The 18,512-nt window shown below is 41.6% G+C and overlaps 1 protein-coding gene across 4 annotated transcripts in view; it reads right to left on the bottom strand.

Moving 5' to 3' along the window:
* LOC115022818 (myosin IXb) overlaps positions 1-16,890 on the bottom strand; it is a 23,666-nt gene extending 6,776 nt beyond the window's left edge. For 2 of the 4 annotated variants that reach the window (XM_029453915.1, XM_029453918.1), the window contains exons 1-26: positions 16,412-16,890; positions 15,323-16,155; positions 10,638-10,732; positions 10,376-10,438; positions 10,139-10,238; positions 9,632-9,732; positions 7,901-8,024; positions 7,685-7,774; positions 7,454-7,570; positions 7,121-7,255; positions 6,878-6,999; positions 6,466-6,607; positions 6,039-6,228; positions 5,767-5,842; positions 4,811-4,903; positions 4,673-4,712; positions 4,423-4,546; positions 4,130-4,209; positions 3,923-4,033; positions 3,724-3,846; positions 3,303-3,452; positions 2,960-3,099; positions 2,082-2,396; positions 1,902-1,983; positions 1,504-1,701; positions 472-578 (exon numbers count right to left, since the gene is read on the bottom strand). In XM_029453915.1, coding sequence (XP_029309775.1) covers positions 472-578; positions 1,504-1,701; positions 1,902-1,983; positions 2,082-2,396; positions 2,960-3,099; positions 3,303-3,452; positions 3,724-3,846; positions 3,923-4,033; positions 4,130-4,209; positions 4,423-4,546; positions 4,673-4,712; positions 4,811-4,903; positions 5,767-5,842; positions 6,039-6,228; positions 6,466-6,607; positions 6,878-6,999; positions 7,121-7,255; positions 7,454-7,570; positions 7,685-7,774; positions 7,901-8,024; positions 9,632-9,732; positions 10,139-10,238; positions 10,376-10,438; positions 10,638-10,732; positions 15,323-16,102 — 3,698 coding nt within the window. In that variant the 5' untranslated portion in view covers positions 16,103-16,155; positions 16,412-16,890. The remainder of the gene's footprint in view (positions 1-471; positions 579-1,503; positions 1,702-1,901; positions 1,984-2,081; positions 2,397-2,959; positions 3,100-3,302; positions 3,453-3,723; positions 3,847-3,922; positions 4,034-4,129; positions 4,210-4,422; positions 4,547-4,672; positions 4,713-4,810; positions 4,904-5,766; positions 5,843-6,038; positions 6,229-6,465; positions 6,608-6,877; positions 7,000-7,120; positions 7,256-7,453; positions 7,571-7,684; positions 7,775-7,900; positions 8,025-9,631; positions 9,733-10,138; positions 10,239-10,375; positions 10,439-10,637; positions 10,733-15,322; positions 16,156-16,411) is intronic. The other 2 variants (XM_029453916.1, XM_029453917.1) reach the window with 2 other exon arrangements.
* Between the last annotated feature and the right edge of the window lie 1,622 nt (positions 16,891-18,512).

Here is an 18,512-nt window from a genome sequence, read left to right as displayed (position 1 = left end):
TACGTATTAGGGCTTAGTATCGGAACGAGCAAAAATAACCCAGTACCAAGACGTATCAACACTTCTCCAGTCACACAATACCAGATCTGTTTTGTACCCAAACATAGAAAATAAGTTATTATAGGAATGGTTTTGCTCGCAGCCAATCACAGCAAGCGCTCTTTGTTTTAAAGCAACCTGTGATTGAACACTTTCACAATGTATTTGCCTAAAAAGCATGTGGATGGGGAGGAGTGGTGGTGATTGATTAGTCGATTATTTGATTATGCTACTGAATGCTTCTATTCACATGAGGGGTGTCGAATAAAGTAAAAGAAAAAGGTGTCAAATGAAGTACTCTAATTGAATCGCTATCTCTTTAAGAGTACTGGTATTGTTATTTTAAACCATCCCCAGCCCTATTAAGTGTCGTTAAAAGCATAAAGCTTGATCTTTGAAAAAGCCCACTTTGAAGCGAGTGGAGGGTTTTACCTCTCAGGAGTTGTGAGTTGGGATTGGTTAGACCTCTGATGTCTCGAGTCCTCGTTGGAGTTTGTGGCTGGGAGACTGAATCTTGACCCATCAGTTTCTGACGGTATCTGTGAGTATCAACACATGAACATGCTCTAAGTCAAAGTATAACATTTGCTAATAAACAACTCTAAGAAAAACAACAGTTAATCCTCTCTCCCCACCACATCACCCAGCAGCTGCTGCACCGCCACCAAACCACGACACATAAACACGATGACATATTCGCACGATTGCGGTCCTTCACCAGTTTTAACTCATGCAAAGCTGCACCGTCTCCTGCCACCGGCTAAACTTTGACCTTTTCTTTCTTTAATTAGTGTGAGCAAAGTTAGTTATTATATTAATACTATTGTGTCAGTGTGTTAAAACATTAATTATTTACACAATCAAGTAATATTAAATGTTATTTCTCTGTTTATGTTTATTATTCAATGTGATTGGCTCTGAACACCCATTTTTATATCCCAGTGAAATGCAATGCATTGTAGTTTAAAATATAAATATGATAACAGTGACTTAATAAATGAAAAAAACAGTACAAAGATTTAATAGTCTTACACATTATAATTGCCTTAATCACATTATAATGAATGTGTGGTATGGTATATAGTATGTTTGTACTGTAAACATAACATCTGTTACAATAACATAACAATAACAATAAGCTGAAATAATTAAATTCACAATCCCATCTTCATTTTGAAGTGACCAAAACACACTGACATAAAAGGCAATTCACCATATCCTGTGGTGACTCTGAACTGTACCTGCTGACCTTCAGCTCATTTGAGCGAAGAGACAAAAAAGATCATAAATTAGCTTTTGAAAATGGCTTTTTTTGCCAGCACCGCTCATTCTTTTCCCTCCTGGGCTGCAGAGCAGAAATGAGAAGCGCAATGCAACTTTCATTCTGTTCGGGACATACACATGCAAGTCCTCCTGCATGCAGAAGAGTGTCGTAGTCTGTCAAAATGTCCCTTTGGTCAGTACCTTGACCTTGGATTTGAAGTCCCAGACATCCACACTACTGGCCGAGCTCTTCATGTTGGGCACATGGGGGCTGATGGGAGGCAGAGGAAAGCTCCAGTACTCGCTCTCCTTGGAGCCCCCCAAGTTAATCATCAAACCGCTGCGGGCATAGGCTAAGCGCCGCTTGCGTTTGGGCTGCTTGCGGAGACGCACCCTGACCTAATTGGGCCAGGAAAGGTGATGAGGCACAGACTGCGAGGCCTTCTTTGATTCATGCGTAAGGAGCCTCCATTCGTGTGTTTGTCAGCGTGCGGCACACATAACTACAGTACTTTTAAAAAGCCAATGCCGACAGTAGGAGAATAACAACAACAGTATGAGAGCAAAAGAAAAACAGATTGAACGTCAACAAAGTTTACCTCAGTGGTAGAGGGCGAGCTATCAGAGCCTGATGAGCTGATCCTGGACAGTTCATCAACAGACAAGGACTTCCCTTTGCGCCTGTGTTGCAGAAGGAAATAGAAGCATACAACATAAAAGACCTCGTTGGGGCCATATTAACAAAGCTCCAGCATTCGTGGAGAAACATTTCCACTTACCAAAACTCATCTTTCCGCCGTACTTCTGGACTCGAGTCATCCGTCGGTTCGCCCTCGCTCTGTCTTCCCCGCCACTTCTCGGCCTTCTCCTTGATGCCCCCCATATCTTTGTAGCGCTGAAGCGAGCTGCTCTTACTAGAGGGGCTGTTGGAGCCGTCATCACTGTCAACTTTAGGGTCCAGTGGGAGGGAGAGGGGTCTGTTGAGCGGGGGAGGGGTTCCTCTGCCATCTCGCTTCTCTCTACTCCTGGACCTCTCCTGGGTCCTGCTGGGGCTCTGCTCCACTTTGTCCTGCCTCTTTAAATTCTTTTTCAAGCTGTTATGTAAGAACAATTAAATCAGACTGGCATTACATCAATATATTAAGTAATAATAGTAAACTGTCGGCAGATTTTATGACGTCATCACCAAATTTCTTTTTAGAAATCCTCGAACAAAGTCCTAAATGTCAACAAAGTTTGAATTTATCACATTATATTTGTCCTGTATTTAATGAATATCGGTATAATTCCTCAGTTAATACAGGTGCCTGCTTCCATTTGTGTGTGGCAAGCAGACAGATGACACTTTTTGAAAGGCTAAACGCCAACAAATATGATTTAAAGCAGAATATTTCTTCAGATAAAAACATGTTGTGAAGTTCGGAAATGATTACATCTATCTTTTTCAAATTAACTTTGACTTTTGGACTATTACAACGTTCTGGAGTTCTTGGAAATGTGAAATCTAATTGTACTAATACTATAAGAGTAACAATCTGCAACTTACATCTAAGTTAAAATCTAGTCACATTACATTCAACAAGAGCAGCTGGTGCTCCTGCAATGGGAGCAGTGTAGGTTTAGTGGTGTGTGTGTGTGTGTGTGTGTGTGTGTGTACCTGTCCCGTCCAAGTCGGGTTTCGGATGTGTCCTCGTCGTTCTCCGTCTCATGTTGGCGCTTCTTCAGGGAAATCTTCCATGCTGTCTGGATCACTGTGGCAGCTCGGTTTTGTTTCACGTAGAACTCACGCCAGCTCCTCTGAAAAACACCAGAAATCCTCAACTTTAGTCGGCTGTGTCTTTATTTGTTCATGAGACTTTTGAAATATATATATATGTTTTGCTGGAGCAGGAAAGCCACAGGGACGGACCGTCTGATGAATGTGTTTAATGTCTTGTAGTCTCCGATAGGACGTTTCCAATTGTCTTCTACTTTACAGCGTTTCATACGATAAACGGTACCTGTATAATCATAGTGGCATCTTTCTTTTGCAGGAAGTGCGACCTCATCAGACAGGCACGAAACCAGCGCTGCAGGACGATGATGTGACGCATCAATGCTTTGTTATGAGTGTCTTGGAGCAGTTGCCTCTCCTTCTCCTTGAGGAACACCTGAGAAGGCAAACGGATGATGACACCACTGGAAACATTTATACTGTGTAATCTGTGGTACATTTTTAAACACATGCATTCTTGAGTACTTTTATGTGTATTTATGATTTTATGTAAAGCATGAAAGTGTTTTTAGGGACTAACAGTGCTCTCTGATTCACGACAACAACAAGTTTACTTTAGGGGACATTTTGATGTTCACAAAATACCTGCAGAACCTTACAGAAACACGGGAACATGCAGGGCTCATGGGCTCACAGGTCATATTTACCTTGGTCTTTCCTATCTGATAGCTGCTCTTATCCAGCTCCATCCACTCAAACAGTTCAGCGATGTGCTCCGGCGTTACAGCAGCTCCTTTTGGAAGCAACATTCTGAACTTCTTGACAAATTCCTGTCATCAAGGAAGAACAAATTAAACTTTCTTTCTCATAGACAGGTACCCAAGTGATTTAGATTTCCTTGATTACCTTGAATGTGTATTTGGCACTGTAGCCAGACTTCTGGATGTGAACCATCTGCAGTATGCCTGTGTACTTGATTTGCCGTAGCACAAGTTCATCATCAAAGTGCAGCTCCTTCTGCAAAAAAAAACAACAACATTTTCCCCAAATGATGAACTGTGTTATCCAGTACAAACAATCATGATGATGTTCCAGATTCACAGATGAAGTTACCTTTTCAGCGTTGGAGCGAACACAGAAAATAAAGAATGGTTCTGCTTTTTCAATCGTCTCCATCAGCTTTCCAAGTGAAGGCCTGTGAGATACAGAAGTGCATGTCTGGCTTAAAGAGATGCAAAAGCTTTCATATTGTTTGCCTGGCGACTAAGATGTGTTCATAGTACCTTACTTTTAGTGATAAGCTGATAAAAATACCTTGAAAATAATAGAGATCTAATTTTAAGATGACACTTAACCACCTCTACCACATACATGTGTGTCACATAAAAAGGTACAGCGAGAACAAACCTGAAACTGAGCGCTGGCTGTCGGGGGCTTTGTCTTCCGATGAGGATGGAAGATGAATTTGCTGGTTCGGTCATGCGCTGCGAGACCAACAATATGTCGGAGGGAGTGCAAATCCATCAGGTTCTGTTAAATAAGACATAATACAGTCTGTGAGCTTTCTGACTCCAAAAACAAAAAGGACTTTGAAAGGACACATGGATGATAGATAGGATGGATGAAAACAACAAACACCCATCGTCAACACTTTACCTTTGGGATGAGCTGCTTGTGTCGATTGCCTCGACTTTTCCTGCAGAAAACACAAACAAATGAAGCTGCATTCGACATACAGCTCAGGAAACAGATGGTGAGAAGTGTGTTGAAACTAAAGCCATAAGGCCCACTTACTTTCTCTTTTCATAATCGACAAAGATGTCTTCAAATACATCCAGAGGATGTTCATCAGAGCGATCAAAGGAGAAATCCAGAGTCAGGCTGTCGCTGTGAGAGAGAGAGAGAGAGAGAGAGAGAGAGAGAGAGAGACGGAGAGAGAGAGAGAGAGAGAGAGAGAGAGAGAGAGAGAGAGAGAGAGAGACGAGAGAGAACTAGAAAGAGACAAGAGAAGAAAGAAGAGAGAAGATAATAGAGAGAAGAGATAGAGCCCAGAGAGAGAAAACATATGAGAGAGAAGAAGACGATAAAAGAGAAATAAAGGATGGAGATCTCGTCTAGTACTATATATATGATAAGTGAGAGTCAGAGAGATATAGGAATATAGATCAGATAGAGGGTTATTTCTAAGAGAGTATTCAGTATATAGAATGAGTATGGTCGCATAAAGCTCGCTCTGTCTTTCTCTTCTCCTCTTCTCTCTCCTCTCTCTCTCTCTCTCTCTCCCTTCTCTCTCCCTCTCTCTCTCTCCTCTCTCTCTATCTCTCTAATCGGCTCTCTCCTCTCTCTCTCTCTCCCTCCTACTCTCTCTCTCTCTCCTCTCTCTCTCCTCTCTCTCTCTCCACTCTCTCCTCTCGTCTCTCTCTCTCTCCCTCCGCTTCTCTCTCTCTACCTCCTCCCTCTCTCTCTCTTACCCTTCTCCTTCTCCCTCCTCTCTCCCCCTCCCCCCCCCCCCTTCTTTCTCTCTCTCCCTCTCTCTCCCTCCCTCTCTCTCTCTCTCTCTCTCCCTCTCTCCATACTATCTCTTCTCTCCCCCCTCTTCTCTCTCCTCCCTCTCCTCCCTAAGAGAGAGAAAGAAAGAGAGATTCAAGTCCTGAATACATTTAGTTGCATCACACTTAAGATCCAGTTGGAATAGAAACACGTCAGTGGCAGTATAATCCACTATAAATGCACCAGTGCTGTACATTTACCTGGACAGTCTGTTCATAGTACTGTTGTGCTGTTTCATCTCTCGGAGGGTCTTGCGGGAGTTTTTTCTGGCAGATACTGTGGTGACAATACAACAAGTCAGTTGTATATAACGTTAATGAGATGGAGGGTGAACGAGTCTTAGAAAAAGTCCGTTAAACAAACATGTAATTCCTGCAAAGACACATCTGCAGTCTTCTTTAATGGGATTACTTCTTTTATCTGCTGGTTGCAGCTAAAAATGTGGCTCGACTAGCAACCAAAAGCTACTCACGCGATGCTGCGCGCTGGCGTCCCAAGTTCTTGAATACTGTGAGGATGCGGATGGTGGCTCGGAGGACTCCCCATCTGAAGAGAGCTTCTGGACTGGATGCGACCAAGTGATGCACGAACGCTCGCTGGCTGCTGCGTAGAAGCGATATGACCTCCGGACGCATGTGCTCCGTGTTCTTCTGCCGGAAATCCTGAAGAACAAGTAGAATCACGATTAACATGCCGTAGTATCAGGAGCTTCACAACGTTAAACTTCACAGTGCAACAGCAGTGTGGAGGGAGGGAGCAGCATTAATCATTCACTCAGTTCAAAGATTCTCCAGGTTTTTCCCACGGTGGCTAATCTAACAAGGCTGTGCATTTACTGAACTTCAAATGTTCATCATTTACTTTGTAGAAACGTGTGCATTATGGGAAATATACTCCACCTTGATGTGATATTTAACCCTCCCAGCAAAGTGTTGAATGACGAAAGTGGGCTCTGTATTTGAGGATGGTACGAAGAATGGGTTCTGCTGATGTTGCTGCTTCAACTTGTCCAACAGGGTTTCATCTGTGGCGTCAGGGAGGCTGAAGATAAAGACGGACAGAATATCAACACGCAGTATGGTATGTGGCGAAGAAAATAAGAATTCAGAGTTCAGTCAGATTTCTTGTATCGACTGATTAGCTGAACAAATGGTGTTGTATTTGTTCAAGAAAGGAATTATTCCTCTTCTTTGTCCTGAGAGCTTTTGTACTAAGACTTACGAGTCTGTCACGACACTGTATTTAAATGTATTTGTGTATAATATTACCATATGCTTTTAATAGATAATGTTACAAACAAAGTTCACCGACTTGCTCTCGTTATCCAGCAGGTCAAAGAGTCCTGTTGACTCCTCGCGGATCAGTTGAATGCAGCCACTGTTGTCAGTGTAGTCGATGTTTTGCCAGGTGATGCCCTCGGACACATAATCTTCCTGAAATATATTTAAAAATCACAATTAACTCACTGCACAGGCTACAGAGGCAATAGGATAAAAAGTGCCGGGCCACGCCGAGCCCAAATAAAGAATGAATACTAATCAAATGAACACCTACTTGCTGAAGCTTGAAGATGTGCCGATTGATGTAATACTGCAGCTTCTCGTTAGTGTAGTTGATGCACAGCTGCTCAAAGCTGTTTGTCTGAAGGTTCTCGAATCCAAACATATCCAGGACACCGATGGACAAACACTAAAAACAAAACAGCACACAGGACATAACCAACATGCACACTGGAAACATGGTAAAATCCCTAAAGCACAAATAAAGGATAAAAACATAGTCGAATCTTTCATATTGATGTGTTCATTGCTCTTTATTATCTCTTTATTATCTCTTTATTTGTTTGTTTTGAGGACCATTAAAGACATGTTTGCCCGTGTGACTTACAGAGACCGACTCCTTCATGTCTCGTCTGTTGAGCATTGCGTGGTTGATGTGAAGGATGATCCAGTCAAACAGAGCACTGTATAAAGACTTGGCCATGGAGTCCCGCACTGTGGAGGCCTAAACGCACGGAAACCGCAAACAAAGCAAATTACAACTTCAACACAAGCGAAGAGATGTTGCTGCAGACCTCAAACGTATATTATATTTAAGGATTTAATAATTAAACTGTACCTCTTGTAGTGTGTACGGTGAATCTACGATGCCGTTGGCGGTCTCTACTCTCCTCTTGGTCAAAGTCTTCACCAGGAGCTCCTTTTTTACCTAGAAAAACAGTTATTTCAGGCGCAGCGATGAGTTGCCCTGCACGTGGAGTGGATGATGCTAAGTATACGTAAATCTGGATGATGCCAAGTATACGTAATCAACAGTTTTACTTCAGGAACGTACTTTGAGCAGGTGAGACAGTGTGGACAAAACGTCAGCGGGTCCGACCTCCAGGCCTTCAGTGTCCTCGGACAGCGAGTACGTCACATTGCCCAGGTGCAGGATGGCAGAGAGGATGGAAAATATGCTGCAGAGTAGAAATAGAGACACATAAACAGATGGCTTATTTCTGCATGAAAAGCACACGATGGATTTGTTTTACTTGCTGAAGAATATTCTGTGAAAGTCTTTAGTCACATTATCCACATTGGACTGACTTGTTCTTGTTATAACTTTAATTCTTCTCACATTCTGTATCTTTTGTTATCTTATTCACATTTTGTTCTCTGTTCATTTCAACCTTGCTGCTAGTTCATCAGTACAACCCAAAGACTAACATTGCCGTGTTGATGTAAACATGTCATTTTAGAAAGCACATCGAGTTCTGTAGAGTCTAATAGGACTTGATAAACGTTATCCATGTTTGACAGCAAAGCAGCATTACATCATTGGTCGTTGCTCTTTTAAAAATAAATAGGCCCGACGGTGATTCAGCTGGTGACGTCCTCACCGCCCCAATCATCTGATACACTTCCTCAACACACATGGAGTTGTTGTTACTGCGCAACACGGTTGATACTCTACCCACAAACCTCAACCCAGAAAACCTAATTTGAGAAGTTTTAGAGGAAACTCTAAAATTTCACAATCTCTGGTGCCACTGTTTTGTTTGACACAGTTTAATGCGTATGTTATAAGAGTAGCGTAGTGACGGTGGAGCGATCAGAGCACAGATCCATTGTTTCTGACTTAATGCATGTTATGTTCCCATCTGTACACTGCTCTGTGTCAGCGTCGTTATTCACCCGGAGAACCTGAACAGGCTGCAAACTGTGCTGCCAGTGCTTTTATATGTACACGTTGTCCCGAGGCTGTCGGGCGCTTGTTGAAACGCTTGACAAGCTCTGACCTGTTACAGACACCAGAATATAAAGCTGAACCTCTTCAACAGTGTTCAGTCTCAGAACAAATGACTCCTCCTTACCTACGTCAGTTTCAGATTGGCACAGCAAACAGAGAGCTGTGCGGCGTCACTGTAAACACTGACTGAGAGGCAGCGTTGTTGGGCCGTGTACGGCAAATATTTGTCTTTCAAATATTTGCTGTAATTCCTAGCTTTCTTCACCAGAGGACCAAGTGAGTGGGCTCTACTGTAATAACATACGTTCCTGAGAAAGGCTAAACCCTCCGGCATGTGCTGGTGTGTCCTCAACAATAAGCAGAAGCAGCTTTTAGTGATTATGCGGCGCTCAAACCAACTTTGATGGTCTTAAAATGCCCCAAACATTGCAGTTTTTAGAGCCGGACTGAAAACCTTATTGTTCTCAAGCCCTTTTAACTAAATGTATTTAAAACCCAAGGCCTTAGTATTATTATTTTACATTTTAAATGTATTTTTTATTCATTTAATCTTATTTTTATCCATCTCTTTTAAACTGTGTTGTTGTAACTTCTCTGAACAGCACCTTGAAGCTACCTCTGTGTATGAAACCTGCTTTAGAAATACAACTGCCTTACCTCGACGACTAAGATCACATGTCTGACAGAAATCATTATTTACTAAGGGTTCTGCAGGCACATTTTACACAACTACATTTTATATTTAGTTGGCTCTTCCTTAAAAAGGTCAGTAAAGCTGGTTAGTTTGACCTGCAGCATTACAGTCGTGTTGTTCATCATCAACATCACACATACTGTTTCTTGGTGGAGGCCAGGAAGCCAACCATCTCCATAGCTTGATGGAGCCTCTTGTACGCCTGCCGAAGTTTCTCCTCATCCTCTAATTCGAGGTCATCCTGCAAAACAAAAATCAGACGCGATGCGGAGAGAAAGACTTTGGTCAACATTTGTTATTTGTAAGTGTTCTATATAAATAAATGGACGTGACTACATTAGACTTTCAGTAATTGAGCTTAAAAAGCTGAACATTGGGTTATTATAGTGCAGGTTTGTTTGAGTCCTTTTGCATAATCAGGTGTGAACATGGCCTTAAATCCTCAATACAATAAGATGCCTGTGAGTGAAAACAGGTGTCTGTGTATTCACAACACAGGCGAAGCTGTGACACACAAACAATTGAGTGCTGAGAAGTTTCTAGATATTGTGGGATTGTTTCTATAAAACATCTAATGACAAGTTTTACGCTAGTCCTCCCCGGTCTCTAATGCTGCTGCTGTAACGTGTGTGTGCATCAAAATGTACCTGTTTGAGGTAGAAATAATCTTGCGGTTTTAACAGATGAAATTCCTCTCGCTCGTCTTTGGACGCGCCCATCAGCAGGTAATAAAACACGTGGTAGTTCCTGCGGGTCAGAGGTCACACAGCGCAGATATTTACTCAACATGTCACTGCACACGACTCCTCCAAGGTGTTTGGAGTGTCGTCTGCTTTTACTGGTGTACATTAGAGGTCAGAGTTCAGGTGGTGATTATACCGTACCTCTCCCTTTGAGCTCTGCACACCAGGCGGCACCTTTCTAGTAGGTACTTCTCAATAACTGCCCTGCAAGAGACACACAGGAAGAGAATGTCAACAAATCATGTGGAGCTGTGTGTGGCTGCCAACAGTGTACACTTATGACACGGGAAGAAAAACGAACTGTTATACAAAACAAATATTTCAGCCAAGATAAACTGTGTCCTTGGAGATTCACTAAGTGTGTACAGAAGGCTGGTGAGAAAAGTACAACATGAAGCCTTACCCTCTGATGACGCCACTCTCCAGATAGTTGAGCTGGATGAACTTCCCAAAGCGACTCGAGTTGCAGTTCTCTGCAGTCTTAGCGTTGCCAAAGGCCTGTTTAAAACATAGCGGACATAAGTTTCCACTGAAACAGACACATTTTTTTAAAAAAGGCATGTTTCTCACAGAACTAAACATTGCACAGAGCAGCGATCAAATACATTGTTTCTGTTTGTGGATGGCAGGGGACTATTTCTGTTAGCAACCTTATGAAACATCGAAGATCAAGTTGGTCTAACTCTGAACTAAGGCGGCAATACAAATAAAGCTCATTATTATTATTATATTAATCAATTCATCTACTGATTGTTGCAGATTTACGCTGGATTAATGAAAGCAAAGCCTCTTTTCATGGGTACAGTCTGCAACGACATCTGAGAATTACGATACATTATTGATGTTTTATTTACATGTACTGAAACTGTTTGCATTCAAATGAAAACCTTCAGGAGGTTCCATTACCACACAATCATCATTACTTATCCACTTATTGCATCACTGCGTTATATTTCAGTCAGTAATGCGATTAAAGCAGTGGCCACAAGCATTAAAAAATAAAAGCTCCATTAACAAAAAGGCTGCTTGACATACAACATCTCTTATTCATGCTGTTTCTTGATCACTAAAACTCTCAAATCAAATTCTGTTAGTGTTTTTTTTTAAACTGTTGTTCAGACAAAGTAAGGGTCTGAAAAACGTCCATTAATCCAAGAACAAAACTGTGGCCAGGGTCCAAAGAAAGCACCATTTACCGGCCAAATGCTCGTAGATTTGCTTCACTCACCAGCCAAACAATGGTGGCTGGTGTAAATTGAACATGTTGCATGGATTGTTATTCTGTAACTGGAGACAGTAACTAAGGTTCACGATCAACAACAACAGACTCCACCCGGGCAAAGTCCCCACTGGGTAAAACGAGACATACGCACAGGATTATGAGCACTCACTAGCTGCAGCTGACTCTGGATCAGCTTCTACTTCCTTAGTTTTAACATTTCCCAAAAGGAAAACAAAAAAAAAACCACTAACTGAGCCTATGTCAGCATCTGAAAAGGTTTAGTTCTTCCTCATTCCAGCGCGAGCTGTGCTGAACGTCGTGTCGTAACAGGCCAGAGCAATGCTTTCACAGACAGCGAGCTCGACCTGCATACTGAAGTGATCGCACGCTGGCAGGTAAAACTTTGAAAGGCTGGAATGTTCCTATCAGCGTGCACGGTTTTCATTTTTGAATCATATCAATCAATCTTATAAAAAGAAGTTGAAACAATGTGAAAGGCGTGTGGAGAGGAGATGTGGAGGAGGGAGAGAAACAGGTGTTTGCCACGTCCCAGTTTAGGGGCTGGATCCTCTGAAGGAGACATTACGTCACAGACGCTCTTATCCAGAGCGACTTACATTGAACTAAGTACAGGGACAGTCTCCCTGGAGCAGCTCAGGGTTAAGTACATTGCTCAGGGGTACACTGGTGGCAGCCCTGGTATTGAACTTCCCGACCTTCTAGTGTTTTGTTTGGAAGGCGTACCACCAGATCACTAGAACCACTATCATGAAGAAGGCTCCTCCTCCCTGACGGAGACACAAACTAACGATGCATTCAGTTAGACCGGGTCTGCTCGTAGAGACGAAACATTTAGATTGACTGATTTATCGAGCAAAAGTGCCAAAAGTTCTCCGGTTCCAGCTTCTCAAACGCGAGGATTTGTTGCTTTTCTGTGGTTTACGTCATTATGAATGAAATATATTTTAAGCTTAGGCTGACTCACCTGTGAGTCTTCGTAAATATTGATTCCAAGAATATTTTCCACTATTTTTCAGACATCAATCAAACAAATAAGCCCTTATCCATCTAATGTCAATTACAATTGTAATGAATTGTAATTAAATCATTTTTAGAGGCTTAGTTTATTAATTATTTTGATAATCGATCAATCATTTGTCATTTTACTAGCCACTCAGTTGGGAGGGTTTCCAGCTTTTCTTTGTCGTACATCATTGTAAACTAAATATTGTTGAGTATTTGGATTTGTTGTAGAACAAAACACGACGTTTAAAGATGTCACGTTTGACGTTTCATAGACCACCTGAACATTGCATTAAATAACTAATGCAACCGGTGCAAAATGAAGGAGAATTGCAGGATACTGAAGGTTGCAATCCATATGCACTAGTTGTGTCTTACAATTCAGATTTTAAAAAAAAGAACATTGGGATAGAAAATGGTTTTAAATATGAAAAATGGGATCGAATTCCACCTTGAAATGAAGATCCGCGATCCCTGAATTGAAACTGAAGAAAGACGGTAGAAGCAGAGAAAGAGTGCATTTGTTTAAAGGGTTGAAGAGAAGAGGAGGAGATTTATACTTTGTGGTGTAACCTGGCTGAGCCTGTTCTTACACGTTTCCCTCTAGTGTTCCCTCGAAGACAACGCCCTGCAAATTCCCCGCGTGGAGCTCCGCACGCAGCTCACCAACAACTACCTCGAGCAACAACCACCCGCCTTCCTAATGACAGCCAGGTGCAATTACCTGCAGATCTTCTCCTGATTTTAAAATGAACCACCTTCCGAGATGCTTTGATATCTTTATTACTTAAAACATTTTTAAAAAAGGGCTCTGAATACACGAGTCAGCTGCAGTTTCGAAGTTGAGTGCAATTTCTGCTACATACTGAGATGACATTGGTCAACCGGTCGAGGCATCAGGGGTCTTGGGTTTCTGTAAATAATACTATAAAAGTACGTTCTACACCCGCTCTATAAGAAAAGTGTTAGAGGGAAATGTGACTCATTCATAAAAGAAAGGGAAATCCTCGTTACGACAGAATCGTCAATAGGTCTGCCTGTATTGACAGTTTTGATGTAAACACTTGGTCACCTCTGGTTCAAGGCTAACCGTTACGGCATGACCGCATTCTTCAGTAAATGTGTTCCTTATTTACCCCGTAAAAAAAAAAATCAATCACACACCAAATCAACGAGTCCCTTTCTCTCCTAAAGCGAAATCTCTGCCTCGTTGAACACTTGAGAGCACAAACAACTCACTGCCAGAGAAATCAGTTAACAGGAAAAATACTTAAGCTGCTGCTTATTTCAAAGAGAAACCTGTTGGACTTGTTTAGAGAGAGGAAGAATCCATATGTAGTCTCTTCCTAATGAAAAGGCTGGCCCCTTGAGAGAGTGTGTGTGTGTGCGTGTGTGTGTGTGTGTGAGGCCAGGATCCTTTGTGAAAAAGGTTAGTTGGTCTATTGATGGATAGAGCTTGCACATGTTGATAGCTGGAATAGATTTAACAGGTGCAAAGTAAACAACCAGCACACTTTGTTTTGCATTTTAAATGAACTGAAACCAGCTAAGGCCTTGCTTCCCACTTGCAGTTCTTCTACACTGAAAAGAGACCCAACTAAAAAACAAATACAACATTTGTTCCAGTATTTCCCTTAAAAAAAACATTGAGCTAAGTTTCACGTCAGGTGTCATTTAAACACTTTGTGTAATCCAACAGATAACTGAAACAGAGAGCACACGTGTCGTCCCGTTACTCATTGAAACGGTTACTATAGCACGAGGCTGATATGGCAGCGAACAAAGAGACCTTTTAACCTATGAGTGAGAGTGAAACTGGAGTTAAAAAAAAAAAGGGTGTTTTGCTCTGTGGTGCTTTTTGATTTGAGGAAATGTCTGAGCTTCACGTAAATCCAAATGCGAGAGCCATATCCCAAAACTAACTATGCAAAAACTGATATTTAAATATTCTACTGACACAGCATTTCTGCGTGTTCGTGGCCCTTTATGTTCTGACGTTTGTTGCATTTTGTCTTGCAGTCAGTACATGACAACAGTCCTTACTGGTTTAGCAAGGACTCGTGTTCACACAGCATTTCTGTGGTTATTGTTGATTACACAGATTACACAGATTACACAAAACGCATGGTGTTGATAAATATCTGTTTCCTGTGTAAAAGGGAGAGGTTTCTGTATTTGGCACTAAGAAGGTACACTAGGAAAAGAGTGGGCAGGTTGTATGATGCAGAAGCAGTTTGTTAGTTACTCTGAACCTGGATCTAAAGCCACAACACAAGAAGAAAGAAAACACCGTGCACATTAATCTGACTCATACCCTCACAGTCACATGAAGTCAGGATGGCAGAGTCTTGCTTCATGCCACTCTCTGCAGGCTGCAGCGCAGGCAGAGGATCAGCTGGTTAAACTCTGATCAAATCAACCAAACCACGGTTTTGTCAACTAAATTAAAAAGCACCAGCAACGCTTCACACCACTAGTGCACGCACGTTAGTTTCCGGTGTGTTGGGTGATTGCGACAATTTGGAAAGTTTACAGTTGGAAATGCCTCAAAGTACGTTTTTTGATTGATCTGTTATTGTTTTGTTTTTGATTTAAAGTCATAAAATAGTGTTTCCATAAAAAAAATGTTTCCAGGAGCTCATAGCTGTATCTTCAACCTGCCTGTTTTGTACAACTAACAATTTAAAAACCTAAAAGATATTCAGAATCTGCAGCCAGAAATGACCCGATTAATAACTTGATTCATTTTCTGTTGATTGACCCTCAGTCAGTGTGAGCTGCTACAACAGATGTGGGTGTTTGTGGTCTTAACAGGTGGCCAGCTCCGTATCACAGTGACCTACCTCGAGCACCGGGCCAGCCCCGAGGACGGTCCGTTCTAGCCCGCTGGAGTACGTCTTCTGGCTGAGCGCAGTCAGGCAGTGGATGAGATAACTGCTGCTTTCAGTCTTCCCTGAGCCACTCTCGCCAGATAACACAATACACTGGTTGACCTGCCTGCTCAGCATCGCACGAAAGGCCACGTCTGCTATGGCAAATATATGAGGGCTTAGCTTGCCCAGTGGCTGGTTCTCGTACATCTTTACATACTTGGGATTGTAGTAAAGAGGCAGGAAATTATTGGGGTTGATGGCGATGAGGATGTTGCTGGCGTAGGTGTAGATTTTGAGCCTGTTGAAGCGCTGGCGTAAAGCCTCCAGAATACTCTCCTCAGTCACAGTTTGGAGGTTACAGAGGTCATCATAGTCCTCTCTGCTGCTTTCTACTTGGTTGCCTCCATTGTTGGCTTGCTGGTGCTGCAGGATGAAGTAGTACCCATGGCTCTGACGGTGCCACCTCTGTGCTCCGGGTGGCCACAGCAGGACTCTCTCCAAAGGACAGTCCCCAGCCTCCAGCAACCTCTCCTCTCCGACGTTCTTCCTGACCTCCAGCAGGCTGTACGTCTGGCTGGTGTCCAGGCCCAGAGTGACCACGGCATTGTGGATGACCGAGCTTGCCGTGTCCCCTTCGCTGACCTGCAAGGGACAGTATGTGGCTGTGTCCTGGGGCAGCCTGGGGTAGATCTGCACAACACGGGCCTCTTCATTATGTTCAGGGGGCCCGGCTCCATCTGTAACGCTCATCCTGAAATACAGATATCCAGGCAGGCTTCAGCATAACTCACTGCCAGCATCCACTGTAAAAACAAACACATTGTGTAACCAAAGGCAGTTTAAAATGAAGAAAAGAAAGTAGGAAGCACAGATTCATCTAAATTACATTTCAAACATACTCTTTACAGTCAAATACATTATTTCTGGGATATAAAACGCATGCAAAAGACAAACATGCATGTATCTTTCATTTCCACCCAACGATAAACCAACTCAAAATTCCCACTTATACATCTGACCAGGTGACACACAATGCCTAGATGTCAAAATAAGTCTCACCTTTCCAGAAAACGCCACTCAATGCATCTTCAAAAGCTGAAATACTCCTGAAAGCGAAGACAAGAGGAAGATCTCTGGCGTTTACGAACTCCAAGCACAAAAAAAACAACTTTCTTCACCTGAGCTTTCCAAAAAACAAAGGTGAGCCAACAATGCTTATTCACCGTTTTAAATGATTAAAACGTAATTAACCAGCAGTTCGTCGACGTTATCGCTTCTATAAATCACAGTTTCTTTAGGAAAAGGAGGATTAACGTATCCGCGTCGTCCTGGTCGAAAAGTTAGTTACTTCCTAGATTTCTCCACATCCACTCACGCGCATTGACACACCCGCCCACGCGCTGGAAATGAATGGTTTTCCTTCACTGGCCTGAAAGATGTCACACTTAGATACAAACTGCAGATAAAGAAACAAACAGCACAGGACTTTGTGACAGAGCGAGAGAAGGTGACACTTTCACATTACCGAGGAGGAGAAGTTATTAGAGAGCGACTGTGCAGTTTTATTGACCTCATTTGTTATGACGGGGGCACTGTGGGGTGTGCGCCCCCCCCCTGGTGGAGGTCTGAGGCATTACACCCATCTCACAGCACACCAGAGTACATTTATTTTATCACATGAAGGCATTACTCAAGTACCTCACTATTGTACTTTGTATTATACTATATTTTATTCTACTACAGTATATTATTATTTACGTACTGTTATATTGTTTTATTGCTTCTTTGAGAGTCCCAATCCCCTGGCCTATTTGTGCACTGCAGACTCCTAAATGACAGCACATTTTAGATGTTTTTAACTTAGAGAATTGCAATTTTAAATGTAGGTTTATTTGTAACATTTATTCTATTTTAAATGTTGTGGTATACTTAGTATTATGGATTGTAACAGCAACGTTTTTATTTTGTAGCCTATATATATATATTTGTTTTTATTTATATATATATATTGTTTATTATTATTATATATATATATATATTATTATATATATATATATATATATTTATACATATATCTATATATATTAATTTTTTTGTATATATATATTTATTTATATATATATATATATACACTGATACACTGATCTGACACTGATTTATTTTATATAGAGTATATATAGTATAGTATAGAATAGAACTTTATTTTATCAGGTCAAGAAATTGATCTTTGTCTCACCAAAGAAATTAAATAAAAACACAAAAGAATCACAATCACGCACAAATCATCAGCCATGCATAAATAAATGTTCAAAATTGATGCAATTCATTCAAATGTCCTGACGTGAGAATATTTTAGTGCCGTCATTATATTGGTTGCATATGGTGCAAAGGACCCCTGACTCTTCTTTTTGTTTACGTCAGTTGTTCCATAGTGTTGTCCAGAAGGAGATAGTGGTCAGCATTGTTACAATAGACAGAGCTTTTGGTGATTAAGGTTTAATGCCAGGTTTTAATTCCTGTGTCTGCACTCCTGAAACTGCTGCAGAGGCTCCAAATCCTTTTGACAATTTTAATTAACATTTTTGCCTTAAACCATCTTGTGAAAGTCGCAGCTGAAAATTAAGAGGTTGTTTGGCCTTGAAAAAAAACATTTGTTTATTTATAAGGAGAGATGGGAGGTTATGTAATGTTATTTTAAGGTTGTCTTCAACAACTGTGTGGTTTGTAGAGCTGCTTCTGGTGATGACAAATCTCAATAAAGAATTTGTGAACATACTGTTGGACTATTGTTGGCATTATAATGCTCAACTGTGATTGAAACTGTGCTTGTGGCAGTGAGTAGTGAACCTGTAGTGACCTTACTTGGCTGTGTCCTTTCACTATAATTTGCCCTTAATATTCTAATAGGATGCTATATTTAGTTTATACAGGATACAATACAAGCAATGCATGCACAATATAATGCAAATGAATGCAAACCGGCAGTAAACTCTGAAGGGTATAATGTGATGTGCGGCAGTGGCAGTATTATGTCTTTATAGACATCATACACACCACATTTTTTGGGTTAAAAAAAAAACAAGGACATTTTGAATCACTGGAACGCTTTCTGCTCCAGCTGCGTGGATGTTTTTATCTCACCTGCACAAATGGATGTTTT

This window comes from Cottoperca gobio, chromosome 17 (genome assembly GCF_900634415.1).
Source record: "Cottoperca gobio chromosome 17, fCotGob3.1, whole genome shotgun sequence".
Classification (NCBI taxonomy): domain Eukaryota; kingdom Metazoa; phylum Chordata; class Actinopteri; order Perciformes; family Bovichtidae; genus Cottoperca; species Cottoperca gobio.
This window is presented reverse-complemented; position numbering and strand designations above follow the sequence as displayed.